Source organism: Bombyx mandarina, chromosome 01 (assembly GCF_030267445.1).
Source record: "Bombyx mandarina strain Sakado chromosome 01, ASM3026744v2".
Taxonomy (NCBI): Eukaryota; Metazoa; Arthropoda; class Insecta; order Lepidoptera; family Bombycidae; genus Bombyx; species Bombyx mandarina.
Genome location: NC_143208.1, coordinates 1,009,125 through 1,027,271, shown reverse-complemented (window position 1 = coordinate 1,027,271; position 18,147 = coordinate 1,009,125). Strand labels below are relative to the sequence as shown.

The 18,147-nt window shown below is 35.7% G+C and overlaps 1 protein-coding gene across 9 annotated transcripts in view; it reads left to right on the top strand.

Annotated features, from left to right (window-relative positions):
* The window catches only part of LOC114246158 (alpha-1,3-mannosyl-glycoprotein 4-beta-N-acetylglucosaminyltransferase B), a 107,581-nt gene that overhangs the window by 71,664 nt on the left and 17,770 nt on the right, over nt 1–18,147 (top strand). For 4 of the 9 annotated variants that reach the window (XM_028178587.2, XM_028178571.2, XM_028178602.2 and 1 more), the window contains exons 2-9: nt 828–967; nt 7,730–7,822; nt 10,490–10,602; nt 13,248–13,341; nt 15,012–15,220; nt 15,901–16,013; nt 17,151–17,379; nt 17,657–17,869. In XM_028178587.2, coding sequence (XP_028034388.2) covers nt 828–967; nt 7,730–7,822; nt 10,490–10,602; nt 13,248–13,341; nt 15,012–15,220; nt 15,901–16,013; nt 17,151–17,379; nt 17,657–17,869 — 1,204 coding nt within the window. Of the gene's footprint in view, nt 1–827; nt 968–7,729; nt 7,823–10,489; nt 10,603–13,247; nt 13,342–15,011; nt 15,221–15,900; nt 16,014–17,150; nt 17,380–17,656; nt 17,870–18,147 lie in introns of those variants that run through there. The other 5 variants (XM_089740242.1, XM_028178610.2, XM_028178579.2 and 2 more) reach the window with 4 other exon arrangements.

Genomic DNA, 18,147 nt, shown 5'->3' with positions numbered 1-18,147 from the left:
ATTTTATTGCCTTTTGTTTATTTAACTTTTACACTAAACACAATATTGCAAATTACCCGAGCACAACAATGGCGGAGAACTTTAGGTGCGTGTGAGCAGACGTAGACACTAACGCGCATGCGCACTTGTCAGTACTCAGGGAGGAAAAGTTACACTTTCTTCCCTGTACAGCGGGAGGAGAACCGAACTTTCGGCGTAGGTAGGAAAAAAAAATAACATTATTATTTCTCACCCCACAAAGATTTTCATAATGAACGCCCCCGCAACTGGTGTAGGGAGTCCAACACTCATATAAATATTAGCCTATCCATTAAGTACATGTATTTTCTACATGAATACCAAGTTTCAAGTCAATCGGATACATGGTTCAGTAGTTATAACGGTACATCCGTAAAAACAACTGTAGATTTATATATTAGTATATAGATTCGAGTTCCAAAACAGTTCAGAATTCGAATTTAAATTGACAAACATCTAGGACAAGTAAGCTCTACCTGACTTACTTTTCTAGCGTGTACTCTAGCAGTGCTATGGCTTAATCTACTGTTTTCGGTCCGAGAGCATTACATCCTACAAAGTATTTTGTGTGGGCAATCAAAAACATTTATTTTCGTGTTGAAGGCGAATCAAAGACTGGATTGTATAACACTTACCCCACCCTTCAAACCGCTGTTAAGCTTCAGAAATACTTGCGATAGTGGTGTCTTCATATTGGACACTAGTGACAGTTGAAAAACAATTTACACATTAATTAACCCGACATTCGTTTAAATATAATAGTTTCTCAGTCGATTTTAATATTAAACGCCTTTACGTTTCTTTGGCAGGCGAAGGTTGAAGTATTTGGTGTGTGCGGTCGTGAGGATCTGCGGTGGTTGGTGTCTCAACCAAAGAATAAGACTCTGTGTTTTCGTGATGTCGCTGATGTGTGCTTTCTTCACCATACTAGTCCTAGCCTCAGCAAGCTGTGAGTATCTATAGTACTAGCTGTACCCGTCCACTTCGCTGGGCATTTAAAATTAACATTATTATTTCTCACCCCAACAAAGATTCTCATCATTAACGCCCCCGCAACTGGTGTAGGGAGTCCAACACTCATATAAATATTAGCCTATCCATTAAGTACATGTATTTTCTACATGGATACCAAGTTTCAAGTCAATCAAATGCATGGTTCAGTAGTTATAACGGAACATCCGTAAAAACCACTGCAGATTTATATATTATTAGATAATTTCATAGTAATATTCAAATATTATATGTTCACGATGTGGCCCATTGAGGTATTTTTCAATAAGTAATTAATTAATTACAAAGCATTCCGGAAACTGAAAAATCTTAATATAAAGCGAGAATATAGTATTCAATTAATAAACGAAATATATTATATTATATTGTTTAGAAAGTAAAGTAATTAAACCGCCGTAAAACCGAATTTGCTGATATGGCATTGTAATACAGGGTGCGGTTTTTCCATATTAAATGCTGCTATTACTTTGGTTAATGATCGATCTCATGCGCCACCTAGTGTTAAGTGGTAACCGGGGACCATAGACATCGCAACTAGAATTCCGCCTTCGAATTCAAATATGAGTGAATGTTTCAACGCTTTATGTAACTAGTTATAGATATAGTTGTAGACTTAGATTACAGATTTAAGTTAAGGATTTTTTACTAGATGGCACTACGTGGGAATGAGGCGTTCGCTCCTGGCCTTTTCATTTTTCATTATTATTATTATTTATTTGAATTGTATTTTTTTGACTTGTTTTTTCGTATACTGTAAATATGTTTTCTTATTTAAAAAAAAAGCCCGCTGAGTTTGTTTCGCCGGTTCTTCTCAGGACTGTGGCTTTTTTTGGAACCGGTGGTAGAGTTAACATTTTCTTTTACATTTTGACATTCAACAAGTGTGTTTTTGATGACATCCAAGTTGAAATAAATGATTTTGAATTTGAATTTGAAGATTAGACACATAAATAAATATTTTTTCCTTTTTTTTTGTAAACTACACAATGTATAATCTTTTTAAATTGACAATATCGCAACAGAGTACGTACCTGCAAATGTTACTTAATTTAAAAAGGTTTTTTCAAAAATATACAAGAACACGAATAGGTATTAAACGGACGAGTTATTTAAATTATTGAGCAAATATACCACGACATCTAAAAATACGCTGAAACTAAATATAAGAGAGACAATAATGTATGGACTCATAATAACAAGATTATACACGACTAGCTGTACCCGTCCGCTTCGCTGGAAATTTAAAATTAACATTATTATTTCTCACCCCCACAAAGATTCTCATTATTAACGCCCCCGCAACTGGTGTAGGGAGTCCAACACTCATATAAATATTACCCTATCCATTAAGTACATGTATTTTCTACACGGATACCATGTTTCAAGTCAATCGGATGCATGGTTCAGTAGTTATAACGGAATATCCGTAAAAACCACTGTAGATTTATATATTAGTATAGATTGTATTTGTTATTATTTTTGTTCATAGACGACAAAGGTGGTAAACAAACCTTCAAATTTATCTCCTTAACAAACAAGGGTGCGTGTACTTATGTACGCGCATAAGAAGTTATACTTTATTTTAATTAAATTTATTCCTTTTCTTTTAATTTAAATTTTAATCAATTGGAAAAAAAATCGATTAAACAACATCCTCAAACACGCATATTGGACATCCCTTTTCTTGACATCGTATAAATTCGGTAATTCTCGGTACGGTTCGGAATGTTCACCTGCGGCTATGTTCAGACTCGCCAAGCTACGTTGGTCGTATTGTAATGAGCGATTTAGTGGGCAACTTCATTCTGTTAATTTTGTGTCACGGTGCGCGCGCATCGTAAAATTTCACTTTCATCAATTTTTCATAACGCGCCTAAAGAAGTATAACTTCAAAAACAACATATTTTGATAAACATGCATTGTTTTTTGTGAACAATACATTTTTTGTACAAAATTACTGAGCGGTTAACCTCAATGGTCAGCGTTCTAAATGAGAGGCGAGCAACAATTATTTTGTACGTAACAAAATAAAGTTCTCCGCTCGGGTTCACTTGACTGAAATATTTCCATTGAGATTTTTCACTAAGCTCCACTTGTTGGAAGCTCGAGAACTTTCCACGTGTTTTGACAAAGTTTATTCATGTTTATATTTGGATTACGAATTACTCATACGGGAAGACCGCCCTGTTTCACAATTTCCCGCATCCTCTCAATAAGAGTATTGTTTTACTATTTAATTTTACTATTGCTTTTTACTTACAAACAAAACGCTCTGAAATTTGCAATGCAATTATCGTGCATTATTAATCTATACGTTTGGTAATTAGGGCTATTTAGCATATATGTTGAGGTAACGATATTTTAGAAGTCGTAGGCTAACACGAAGTTTGTTCATGAGTGTTCACAAGTAAAAGTTTGCAAACTATGTGTTTGTTGAAATATATAAAGAAAACCCCGCACACAGACTCAAATTCTCTAGACTAATATAACTATTTATGTTACCTTTAATGTTTTAAAGACTATATAGTAAAAAAAAAACTCTACTTTTTAGACTCGAACGATAATTTAATGCGTAGAGTGTGTAGCTCATCTAAAGAGTGAAAGCCTAAATCCTACATTCATAATATAACAAGTTTTATTTTCATTTAACCCAAATATTTCAATCAACACGTCATCTTTAGCTAATCAATCGTGTATCTGCTATCCCTGTTATTTTCCCTCGTACAAAGATATCGAAGTGTCAAGAGAACAAAATACGTTTAGAGATTATGGGAAAGCAGTGTGACGTCATCTTTATTGGTTTGCCAAGCAGCACGACCCCTCGGAGCAGGGTTACGACCCTGATTTCATTCAAATCAACAGCTGATGTACCTTTATATCGATCCGCGAAATCGATTTTGACACAGCTGTTTATGTGGGTCACACGAATTCCGAGGGCTTGAAGACGGTTCCAATGCTTGTACCAAAAGTTTCGCTAAGGGATTGAAACATGTTGTGTTTTTGTTTTATAGCTTACTGTGTTACATAATTGGGTACTCATTAGTTAAAACTATAGGTAGACTACTCACTAGTTCACTGGTGGTAGGACCTCTTGTGAGTCCACGCGGGTGAGTACCACCACCCTGCCTATTTCTGCCGTGAAGCAGTAATGCGTTTCGGTTTGAAGGGTGGGGTAGCCGTTGTAACTATACTGAGATCTTAGAACTTATATCTCGAGGTGGGTGGCGCATTTACGTTGTAGATGTCTATGGGCTCCAGTAACCACTTAACACCAGGTGGGCTGTGAGCTCGTCCACCGGTTTAAGCAATAAAAAAAACCTCTAGTTTATAATTATGTAGTTACTTTTTTTGGAAGCGGTGTATGTCTCTTGTTATTTTACTAAATATGAAATTGAGTTGGGATGTTTTGTGTGTTGTGCAATAGAATTCAACAGTTTCGGTGTGATCACTCGATTTATGAACAGCGTTAACAAAATCAACTAATTACGAACTTAACTAGTGCTGCAGGGATCGTTAAAATCCGGGTTGGAGTCTGTACTGAAGATACGACTTTCAGACTCTGCATGTGTTTTCAGGAAAAATCGAAGCTTGGATGTGGGATGTGGTATTGAATGTGGAAAGATAAGAAGTATAGATTTTTTAGAACGAAGTTCCTTATGGAACGATGCGGAGGGATACCCTAACCGGGAAACAACGTCCGTAACATAAGATTTTTATTAGTAATGCACACAGTGTACGACTTAACTTTGTGATAACGTACAAAAAATAACATATTTTTTATTATTCATTGACCGCGATCTCAGAGCGTTCGTTTGCGCAATACACTAACTCTTATGCAGACAACGTTGTTGCGAAACCTCCAGTTTTATTTTCTTTATACCTCGAATAGAACTTTGTATATTTGTATAATAATGAACTTCGTTCCTATCCGGTGTCCCACGACACCACACATCTTTTTTTGTTGCTCTCGAAGGGTAGATGTGATCACATCGTACATGACATTAGGCTGTTACCAGAAAGTATAGACGGAACTTGAATACCGCCACTCACTTAGCAACTTACTACAGATAAGGCGTATTGTGAGCACCTACATGTAGGTACAATCCTTCCTTTGAAGGGCTATCCATTGCTATCCAGGCTACTGTACACTCAAGTTTCATTGTGAGCGCCGACCTCCATTAGATCATGTCCAGTTATATAATACTGAGGAGGCTGTTGAATAAACCATTCAAACAATAACATTAGGCTTATTGTAGTTCACTCTAAATCAACTAGGTTCAAATCGAAAAATGAGGAATTGTTTGAGATTATTCTATAGTTTCGTTTTTACCATCCCACCGTTTGGAGTAGAGTTTATTCATAATAAATAGGACCGCTACGTTCATTCGCAGTGCGTTTCCAGAGATCTCTTCTACGAATACGATATTTCCCGAATGCTATGACATGTCCTTCTTCAAATGACACTTGCGGAGAGTACTATGGGGTAGGTCCGTAAGCCACAGTAACATTCATCATCAGGTAGGTTGTATGCTCGTCTACCTACCAGGGCAATAAAAGAAATTACCATATACCATAATTAAAGTCCACGCGCTAATATTTAAAATTAATATTTATGTTTGTTCGAAGTATATGCATATCTTCTAATCCATAGAGTTAAAACTATGTACTTTAGGAATACTTTTTTTCATAGTAAAATCGAAGTTCGAAAGCTCGCGAATAGTTATAACAAAAGTTTTACGTACATTTAGCGATGGGAATGCCGAGCGTAGCCGCGTATCATATTCTCATTTGTAAATGTGTCATTTATCTTGATATGTTGCTCTATCATCCGACCGGCGGTATTGGTTCCGGTCGCGTGAGCGTCAATTTGATATATGCAAATTGTAAATCACTCTACGTACGTAGCGTCCAGTATGTTGTAGATGTAATCGAACTCAATTTTCATTGTTATTGGTCTATTTTCGTTGTATAAATGAGATGACGTCCTCAAAGATGGCGCATCACTAAAATCCGTAGTTAGTGTCAATAGTAATGTTAATGTAGAGTCCCAATTACATTAGTGGTGTGTACTGTAATTAGCAAGCATCAACCCCTGTAATTGAGCGTTAAAAGTGAAAATTACTAATTTCGATTGATCTTATTATTCCGACTGATTGAATCATTACCTTAAAACTATAGCGATAAGGTTTTCTTTTCGCTATCGAGACATTCTCAATAGAGGTCATGTTGTCACGTGATATTACGTCACCCACTCGAATTTTTAAAGGGCACAGTGTATTTAGGGAGACTTCGTTACTTACGTGACCTATACATGAGTAGCATTAGGTGAAATCTATATACAAATTTACTACAATTCCACGAAATTTTAGCCAGTTAAATGCAATTTTTTATTTTTTTAGTTTTAGATGGGTGGACGAGCTCACAGCCCACCTGGTGTTAACTGGTTACTGGAGCCCATAGACATCTACAACGTAAATGCGCTACCCACCTCGAGATATAAGTTCTAAGATTTCAGTATAGTTACAACGGCTACCCCACCCTTCGAACCGAAACGCATTACTGCTTCACGGCGGAAATAGGCGAGGTGGTGGTACCTACCCGTGCGGACTCCCAAGAGGTCCTACCACCAGTGATTATGCAAATTATAATTTTGCGGGTTTGATTTTTATTACACGATGTTATTCCTTCACCGTGGAAGTCAATCGTGAACATTTGTTGAGTACGTATTTCATTAGAAAAATTGGTACCCGCCTGGGATTCGAACACCGGTGCGTCGCTCAACACGAATGCACTGGGCGTCTTATCCTTTAGGCCACGACGAATAATAATTATTTAATTAATATTTTTCACAGTTGTAAAACGTGTACAGAACGTAACCATTCCCAATTATGAATATTGTAATAGCGCCCGACTAATGAGGTCGTTAAGTGGGAGCCGCGCCTTTCCACGGCACGCGATCGATATTAATAGCCCGTGTAATAATTATTTGTGCTTGCAATATGACGGGTTGGGGTCGGTGTTTGAGCAGCTATTAACATCTATTGCACCACCGCAATGTAATCTTGTATGTAGAATAGGGGATGCTCACACATAAGACGAAAAGGAAACAAAAAAGTCAGAATAAACATGACTTTCCATATAAATCCTGCAGGAATAAAAATTCAAAGCCTACGAGTCTGTTAATTGAGACACTAAAGTAGTTAACTAGCAGCAGTTGTAGTGGTGGTAGAACCTCTTGTGAGTCCGCACGGGTAGGTACCACCACCCTGCCTATTTCTGCCGTGAAGCAGTAATGCGTTTCGGTTTGAAGGGTAGGGTAGCCCTTGTAACTGCACTGAGACCTTAGAACTTTTATCTCAAGGTGGGTGGCGCATTTACGTTGTAGATGTCTATGTGCTCCAATAACCACTTAACACCAGATGGACTGTGAGCTCGTCCACTCATTTAAACAATAAAATAAAAAAAAGTTAGCAATTGCTGTCTATTGCTATATTTTTCGCACAAGTTTTTCACCCTTAGTTTATCAACACTGAATCCCTTATTAACATGTAATGGACTCGTTTTATTTATTTATTTATTTATTTATTACATTCTTAACCTTCATTTGAATTATAGTGAAAATAAATAAATAAAAACTAAACCCTACAAGCCCTTTTAACCGAGACGGAACCAATGAACATGGTTTAAATTTATTAAACAGATTACGTCTGCAAACGATCGCTACGTGAGTGCGCAGCCACTCTGGGTGTTCACTCGCCCCCGGACTACTCGCCGTCACAACGGATCGTTCACGGTAATAATAGACTTAGAGTCTAAGTGCGTTATCAGAAATACACTCTACCACAATTAACTACGTAAACTTGAACGGGTTACGTAAATATTAAGTTATTTGTGAACTATTCAAATGAAGCTTGAAGACTTCGTAGAAAGCTTCGTAGCGGTGGTATTCGTAGCATATTGGTTGACATCTATGACCGCGTATAAATATTGTAGCGAATATTTTAATACTTCTGTTATGTGAATTTATAATAAGAATAATGATTAAGATGTTTTTAGAGGATCTACATAATAAGTTAATAATAAGCTAATAATTAATTGTATTTTTTGACTTGTTTTTTCCTTTATCGTAAATATTTTTATTTATTTAAGGAAAAGAAAATATTTGAGAAAAAACAAAAAAAAAAGCCCGCTGAGTTTGTTTCGCAGATTCTTCTCAGGACTGTGGCTTTTTTTGGAACCGGTGGTAGAGTTAACATTGTTATTTGTATTTTGACATTCAACAAGTGTGTCATATACTGACATCTAAGTTGAAATAAATGATTTTGAATTTGAATAAGGCAAAGGTAAAACAAAACTTATTTATGTATATATTCATTTTCTGTTACATTTTTCAACTGATTTACTTTTTTTGTTTGGTGAGATTATCAAAATGTTAAATATAAAAAAAAGAGACAATCTATAACATAAACTGAAACGGAGAGTTTGAGTTTTCTGTGATTAGAGTCGAATTTTCGAACCGGGCACACCAAAACGTAATATACAATCATAATACCGATTTCTTCTAGACTCCGGCTATCTCATAGAGCGCACTAGTTAAAATAAATGTTTGTTTGCTAGCAAAATTATACGTTATATTTTTCTTGATCGAATCACTCTTGTCAGAGCGGTCGTGGTCGTCATTCAGTATCATTGCTGTGGGCAAATGTTATGCGCCTCACGATCAATAGCCATTCCTCCCGGTTATACGTCTCTTTAATCTTAATCAGGTTCACGCCTTTTAGTTTTGAGCTTTTTGGAAAAAACGTTATGGAGCTAAATAATTTTGTTAATACGTAAGAGGTAAAAAGTCTTAAGAAACTATTCTTTAATGTCTGTTTCTATTGAAGATTAAAATAACGTAAGATTTTTACTTTAATAGGGCGTTGAACCGCGTCTGCAGTATTGCTCTCGCCTCTGGAGCGAGCTTACATTACGGACTACTTGCATAGCTTACATACCATTCGAATACCTCCAGGAATGAGCTCTCCGAATTATTGGGGATCTCGTTCAGGCGAATACGAACCATCGGTATTACGATGAGAATTCGAATCTGTCTGAATATGTTTTACTAATGTCACATTGTGTGTATAATATACGACAATTTACCGTGGTATTCTGTGGAGCGTTTCGATATAGTATAATAATATAGTATTAACTTTATAACGTAGCTTCACTTGTCGTCGTGGAAGTTCAAGTTCACTCTCGTGATACAAAGTGTGTTTTCTGAAGTAGGTAATATCGACTCTCTGGCCTTAAACAAAGCAATTCTCCCGGTCAGTTTTCAAAAGTATCTTCAATTTTATTTTAGATATTTAATACAAATACGTTTGCCTGATTTAGTTTTGAAGTGGATGTGTTTATTAGTTCGTCGAAGTATGTTCAATTGATTATAATAAAATGTACTGTAATCATTTGTTACACAGTAAATAGTAACATATAGAATTGGTTAATTCCATTAATATTAATACGTACACATATAGAACAGAACTGAAACATATTTGCGTAAAATAAACATTTATTATGAACGCTTTGAACAACGCAGCGGGTTTAAATTTGCATGCGTTCATCAACCTATATACGTATTACAACGGACCAAATATTAATGCCATAAGCACGTTGTTATTTAAATCGGCTACTTTTCATTGCGATTCATCAATTAATATTCGTGCAGCCCTGTAGTGTAATCAACATCGGAACGTATTTATAAATCAGGATCAAATATATTTGGAGATGGCCAATGCTACAGTGATGTGAGTCTCCGAAATAATTCTATTACTGAGGGCGATGAATTAGTTAACTTTACAACGGTCATTATTCATCATCATCATTATCCTGCCCTTCTCCCAGTCAGCTGGGGTCGGCGCAATATGTTTTCTCCTTCCATACTATTACATACATTCTATCATATACCATTTCTTCGCTCACTCCCCTCTTACCCATATCGTCTTTCACGAAATCCATCCATTTCTTCTTAGGTCTACCTCTTCCTCTGTATCCTTCCACATTCATAGTTAACACTCTCTTACCAACCTCATTTTTATTTCGTCTCATCACATGTCCATACCATCCCAAACGCGCACTCCTCAGCTTCTCTGTCACAGGTGCCACTTTCAGACTTCCTCTAACATATTCATTCCGTATTCTATCCATTCTCGTTACTCCACACATCCATCGCAACATTCGCATCTCTGCTGCATGCAATCGCCTTTCATCTGCCAGTATTGTTAACGGTAAATTAACTTATATTTAAGCGTCACGGTGTTAAAGCCTTATAATTTTATTTGGTGATTTAAATTACTGAAATCAAGATTACCAATGACACGTGAAAAATTTTTAAATCCGAAACGACGCAATTGCATAAAAATCCTACGAACACAGCATCCAAAATGTGTGGAGATGAAGTTTTTGTTCTTCTCCGCAGCCCATAGCGCGCAGAATGAGTCGATGGCAAAAAAAATAACATCGCTAGAGGAGAAATTGAACAACTTTGAAGTCCGATATCGAGTAAGGCATAGGGAAGTTGTTTCCCTGTTGGTAAGCCGTGCCTGTGTGTTACAACTGAAGCGAAATGATAATCACCTCAATATACACATACGCATATTACAATTCCTACGAGCAATTCACTTTTTAAATTTATCACATTCACGTTCTATCCTCTCGCTTCCGTTTGATTGACAGACGTGTTTCAGCTAAGTTAGAATCCGATTTTAAAATCATGGTAATGAATAAATCTATTGCAGTCCATGTAGCGAGCATAACGACTACTGATGTCATTAAGATCTACATTAACTACGCTAAGTCTGAAGACAACGTCCAAGAGACGCGTTTTAGAAGACAATACCACTCAGCCATTTCTGTCTAATCATAATTCTATTGAATTTCATTTAAATTATAATAGATCTCCGATATCCAGTTAATACACATCTTTAAATTATAATAATTTATTGTCTGCATTCAGTATCTCAAGTTAGGTTTGATATAAATTATTATTTTCTCTTAATCTTGAATTTAAATACACACCTATGTCTAAAACCTTTTTATTATACTTGTTGGTTAGACCTTAGTGCCTTAGATTTTACAATATGAATACCGCTTTCCGTGATGAGAACGTAGTCAAAATCTCAATATTATATTAACTCAAGATATAATTGTTGTCATCCTACAATCCAAAAACGCTTAAGCGTCTCGCGGCAGATAAGTAAGAATGGTGGTATCAACTCGTGTGACTTGACGTTACGTTTTCACTTCAGTCATAATGTAAATATCGTACTAAAGTAGGAGAGTCATCAAATATTGACTAACCGTAGTTAATGTAGATTTGTCTGTTTAAAAACAATAATTAAATATCTCACGTTAGTATTTGAGGCTGACACACGCCTGTCTTACAAGAGATCACCGTATGAATGAAAATTTAAAAACGATTAGTGCAAAAGGTTTTTAAAAGTGTGTGACGCTTAATGAATTGTCATCTAAAGCACAAAAAACCCAAAGGACTGTTCAAGTAAGAAATACATTTTTATGCTATTTTTTTCTCAATTCGGTCTCTAAGATAATTTAAATATAGTTTATCACGGTATCTCTTTTCGTGTTGCCTGTTTTGTTGTTGTTGTTGTTATTGTTGTTACTGTGTGTTAGAATCTTAATGGCTTTTCAACTAGAGGAGGGCGTTCAAGAATATGGCGGTCATCAGATTTGTCCTCAAAGCCATCGAGACACAAAAAGGTTTAAAAAAATGTTACGTAGAATAGAATTTTTGTTTGCTGTAATGAGTGTCTATGGTCTATGTGTGTGATAAATATATCCTAAAACCTAAAATCAGATCTGCTTACTTAGGCTACAGAACTAAGGACCCTGTATATTTTAAGCCACAGTACACCAAAAAGAGTTTCTTCCTCCTCTTCGCCATACCTACAGACTGGATCAGCTGCAAGGACCAATGTGTTTAAGTGGCTTCGCAACTAATAGTTTCCGTCGGGACTCTAACTAGAACCCTTAGTCTATTGTGGTCCATACTCAACAAATCCTAGGTGTACCAATAACCGATTACTTTCAGTAGGCTTTCGCCTCTTTTTGTCAGAATCATGTGCTTTCAGTTGAGGTCTAGGAGTTTAATTTGTAGGTTATTGAACTTCTAAGCAGCCCATCAACTGGTTCAGGGATGATTGGGATCAGAGGCGTCCCGATGCCGATCCTGACCTGACATAAAATTTTGCTTAGAGTCGTCGCACATCTTGAATTGAGCTTAAAGTTGATTTCATATGATGTTTGTTCGTTTGATCAGCTTAACTGTGAGAGAAAATATAAATAATAGAATTCATTTATTATAGACTTAATGCAGATTTAAGAGTGATATCCGAGCCACTATCCTAGTGTCATCCTAGTATACCATACTATCCGTGGTTAGCGTGGTATGGACATGCAATGCGCAGAGAGGAGATGCGTGTGACTAGAAGATGTATAGAAATGGTAGTTCAAGGTAGAGGGGGAAGAGGTCGATCGAAGAAGACATGGGTAGAATGTGTGAATGACGATATGAGAGAGAGAGAGTGGAGTGAGTGTTGAGATGACGGCTGATAGAAGAGAAAAATTCGCTGTGCCGACCCCACCTAGTGGGATAACGTGGAGACAAAGGAGAGATCCTAGTATACCATACCAAGCTTCTTGCAGGTAGTGTAGGTGTAATTAGGTATTATCCGAACTGAACTTATCCGTTCTGACTTCTTTAGTTCACTGTCAATTTGAGAACTAACTAGGGAGCTACTTTCGTTAGGCCTTCTTATTGGTTGCGTTCTAGATACGTTGATAAGTTTATGGTATTCACCGAGTCTACAGACAATACAAGGTAAATGCGACCATCCGTCTTGCCACACAAAGTGGAAATTTCGTAATGTTGTGCAGCTGACCCATTTTTGAAATTGGGAAGCCGAGCCGTTTCGAGGGATAAAATTAAATAGACAGGTTAGATTTTTGCTCCTATGTACCTACGTAGCACGTTTTAGCGACAGATTTGTCCTGCCCTTCCACGAAACTAGAGATATGAGATATGTAGATGAGATATGTAAATGTTGATATGTATGTACAGGTGTTAAATGTATGTTTGTTTTTTTTTAGATTTTATGCATGTTTAGCGGCACTGGTTGAATTATTTGAATGTTCATTTAAATAGAATTCATTTTCAGGTAAAACCAGTTACCTATAACTTTCCGAAAGAGACTGCGCCATATCCTCCAGGCTACAGTGAAGAAGCAATGAACATGATACACAACTTGACAGGTAAGTTCTGTTGCTTTCATATGCATATCACTAAATATTTTATTATTCTTATCAAGTACTGAGACTGTTAATGGCATGGGCGATGATTTTAAGCTGCTTGATTATCTTCTGGCGTAAGTTGATGAAAAGCGAAAATGTAATGTGATTTTTTATGGACTGTGTAAAGGCGAATGCGCGCATTGCGGAATAGTTACACTGTGTAATAATAAAATTTCATTTTTCATACGCACAACGTTAAAAATCGGTCGGTACGCGTCAATATTTTAAATTTGGCCTGAATTTAAAAGTAATAGCTGCATGATTAATGATTATTTGTTTCATTTATTCTAAAAAAGCCATCAATCGTGTTCATAAAAATTTTACGAATGTAAATTTAAGTTTTAAACACATATAAATAATATAGTTGAATTGATACACACGTGTAAATTGATTTTAGTTATGAGTAATTTAATGATTTAATTAGTAATAGCAAAAAATGCATTTCCATAATTAAAAAAAAAACTGTTGGAATTTTTTTTAATAAAAAATAAACATGTTTAAATGATTTTTTTGAAAAGTTACTACAGTCTCCTCGATTAAATAGCAAATAAATATGATTCCGTCCTCGCATATAAGAATCAAAAATTAAATTTATAATTACCAACGATTAATAAGACCGTTACGTTTTTAAGTCACTTCCTGCATTTGGCGTTCAACGCATCGATCAATACTGACTAAAAACAATTCTAATTGCCATCTATCGCCCTAGCCATTAAGAATTTTTGCCAAACTATTTTTCTTACTCTTCCAGTAGTAAATTTGTAATACTCAGAAAATCTGCATAGTAGAAAAGACATCGTAGCTAGTTATCAAAATCTCAATACAGAAGAGAGGATGTGTACTGCAAATATCTCGCTCGCATATGACGTCACAAAGTATTCTTTTTTTTCCAAGTACCCCACAAGCTATAACAAAAATAAATCAGATAATTGATGCAAAAAAAATTAAACATATAATGATTTAGATATGAAAAAAATCTCACCATAATTAATCTATTTGAATCACAAAGCTTTCTTAGTAACGGATGGTAATTTTTTTATACAACTCAATAAGATTAAATGATTAATCAGACTAACTGAAGCACTGTTGAATAAAAATAATTGAAATACAATTACTATTAATGGCTTCGTCAAACAGAACGCGTACTTAGCGCTGCGTTTTAACGTCGCCCTCTTTGCTTTCTTATAGCGCTGGGGCTCTGTTTGACGGTATGTTACCATAGCAGTACAACACATCTCGGCGTCATAGCACGCCGTCAGTTTAACGCTCTGACGCGCGCTAATTACGCGTTCTGTTTGACGAAGCCTTAAGAGTCTGATTGAAGTCGCACTTCATTAATATGATTACAAAAAAAAACCTTTTTTATTATTATTCTGCCATATTCTTGGCCTATTATTTTTTGTCAAATTTTAACATTTAAATAGAATTGTATTATTATCAATCACCCTGATATTCACAGAACATTTTTCGTAATCTTGATTGATCTATGTTAAATTAATAAATGCCGAATCTCGATTTATTTAATTCTTTTCTGACAATAGGACCCATTGTTTTTGATTACATCAAACATGAAGCGAAGCATGGCGTATTAACATATTTAACGATTTAAAAGAAAACTCTATTGTCACTAGGGACCAGAGTACTGAACGGTTTGCAGCCAAGGTACATCCACCACATGCAGTTGCCGTTTCTCGTCCAAATTCTGACTCACTTGCTCAATGACCCGTTTAGCTTATGGCCCCTTTATCATCTCTCCGGCGCTAGACACTACATGGATTTTGTCATCGGAATACCGACTGTCAAGAGAGATAAACAGACATACCTCTTCACTACTTTGACGGTATTTATTATTATAAATATGATATCGTGATGATTGAAGTGAAACTTCTAATTCGACTTCCAACATGGTTGCGTTAAACGCTTAACGCTACCATGGAACAGAAACAGACAGAGCGAGAGTGAATGCGTGGCCCTCGAACGCAGGCGCATAGTATACCTGTTACAAGCCAGCGCGAGCATTAGCAACGAGTAGCGTCCAATATTTTAATGAAGTATTAAAAAAAAATATTTTTCTGTTTTTTTTATTGCTTAGATGTGTGGACGAGCTCACAGCCCACCTGGTGTTAAGTGGTTACTGGAGCCCATGGACATCTACAACGTAAATGCGCCACACACCTTGAGATATAAGTTCTAAGGTCTCAGTATAGTTACAACGGCTGCCCCACCCTTGAATCCGACTGTATAACTTAAAATATATAGATATATAATATAAATGTTGAAGATCGCAACTCTTATACACAGCATTCCTTATTACAAGAGCAATCTGATTTAAGGATGAAAAATGAAGAAAACCACAATACTACATACACATCGAAAAAGAAGTTTCACTTCAGTCATGTGCACCAAATTGCACGCACACCATTTTTTTTATCTTGAACGATAAAATTGTTTTCTTGTTACAAATTGATCAGAGAGTTTTAAGAAATTTCGGTTTTTTAATGGTCCCCCCCCCACTTTCAGTATCTCATTAAGGCACTATCAGCGGAAGACAAAAGATCAGTCGTCATTGTTATCTTAGTTGGTGAGCCTGACGTAACTTACATACTGAAACTGGCTAGACAGATAGAAATAATGTAAGTTCCTTAAGCTGTAAAACTATAAAGCTTATTGTATCCTACTTAACGTTGTTGTGGTTGCATTTATTTTATTTTGAAAATTTTCAAACAATCTGCTCCTAGCCTAGCGGTTACTAAAGCTCCTTAGTTTTGCTGATCATCTTATTTTTCATCTTAATTTTTCCATGAATAATAAAGCTCTAGTATCTCCACAATATTCATCATCGATCACCACAATATCTAAAGACTAATCGGAATACATCAAGTCTTTTTCTTTTTCTTCAAGTCTCTTTCAAAATTACGGATAACTTTGTTTTGGTCGAACTTTTAGTAATCAAATCGAAATGATTTAAGTTCAAAATTCATTTAGTTCTATTAATGATAATAATTATTCTGTAAATAATTTGTAATTAGATGGGTATCTTCCATGGTCTATAAAATTACAGTAACGTGGTTTTCCTATAAGTTAAAACTACATTAGGATCTGAAATTACGTATTTATCCATAATATTTAGCTTGCACCAAATAATCCCAAATAAATGTTATAGTCAGAACATAGAATAAAAGTTGCTTTAATCAATAACTTCACGATTTCAAATGATAAAGGAAAAGGAAATTTGCGGTTTTATTTGTAAGATTTTATCGAACTATTTAAACGATTAGCATATGAAAATTTTCATCTATATTTTACACATTTTGTTTTGACAAATATGGTTGATAATATAGCCCTGGTTCAATACCTAATTCATTTGGATCGCAACGGAATAATGTATCCACCTTCAACACTCATCTCAAATAAAATCATTGTAAATTGAGCGAATGAAAATATTTTATCTCGGACATAAATTCTCGAGCAGAATGTTTGAACAGGGAAATTTCCGCCAGACACGTTAAGTGTCGTGTGCAGTGGAATTTTCAAAAGATTTATTGCAGGAGTTTTGTCAAAGCATGAAGCTTCATTTTAAATTCTAGCGCACGTCCACCTCCTCTTTCACAATTTGAGTTTGCCAAATAAATGAAACCCAAGGCTTTCACTGGCTAGTTCCTATTAGTATAGATACAACATACATAATAATATATATATTTGTTACCTAAGATAGATCGCTTGTTGTGTTTATTTAATTGCGGAATGCTTCAATCAGGACTGACTTTTAGGTTTCCAAGAGAAATTAGTGACGGTGTCATCGAAATCCTAGCACCAAGTCCGGCTTACTACCCAGAACTTGAGGATCTGTGTCCGACTCTTGGTGATTCCCCGAAACGAGCCATGTGGCGAACAAAACAGAATTTGGACAACATCTATCTTATGGCCTACGCTATTGGCAAGGGAGTCTACTATCTGATGCTGGAAGATGATGTTACAACTAAAAAAGATTTCTTACCGGTTGGTAGATAAAAGAAAATGTGCTGCGCGATGCGGCTAACTTAGAATTGCGAATTGATTCTGTGCTTTTTGCTAATGTTAAATCTATTGCTGCTGTCGCTATTCGTGCAAATTTGAAAACATTTATATTTTTTGTGTGTTTATTCTTTTGGAATATAGAACTAATTTATTTCATTAATAACCTATTAGTAGCTGTCATTTACTTTTTAGTTTAAAGTTTGAATTGCAAAACGTATTGGTCTTATGACCTTTTGTATAACTTGTTTTTCTTTTTCAGGAAATGAAAGGTTACATTGAGACTACGACTGAAAAGACCCCTCACTGGATTTTCATTGAATTCTGTCAGGTCGGCGCCATCGGAAAAGTTTTCAGAACAAGGGATCTACTGCCTTTTGTGACGTACTCACAGATATTTTACAGCAACATGCCCATAGACTGGCTATTGGAGAGCTATTTGGCCGATCGTGTCTGTTCTATTGACAAAAAGTCTGTGAGTAGACACCACGACGTTTCACAGTAATGCTAAAAACATCGCGAGCTTATGGTAAAATTTAAATTTCGGATTTAGCGTTTCCGAAAATTTTTGGCAACAGGGAATAATCATTCTATACTTTGCTCCAAATTGTAATTGTAGAAAAATATTTTTTTACTTTTCATGATGCCCACTGGACTCAAGCCCTGTGTGTTAGAAATTTGAATAATAAATTTAAAAGAAATATCGAATAGTCCTTTATTTACAATTATTAGTCATCGTTCTATCTGTTTCTT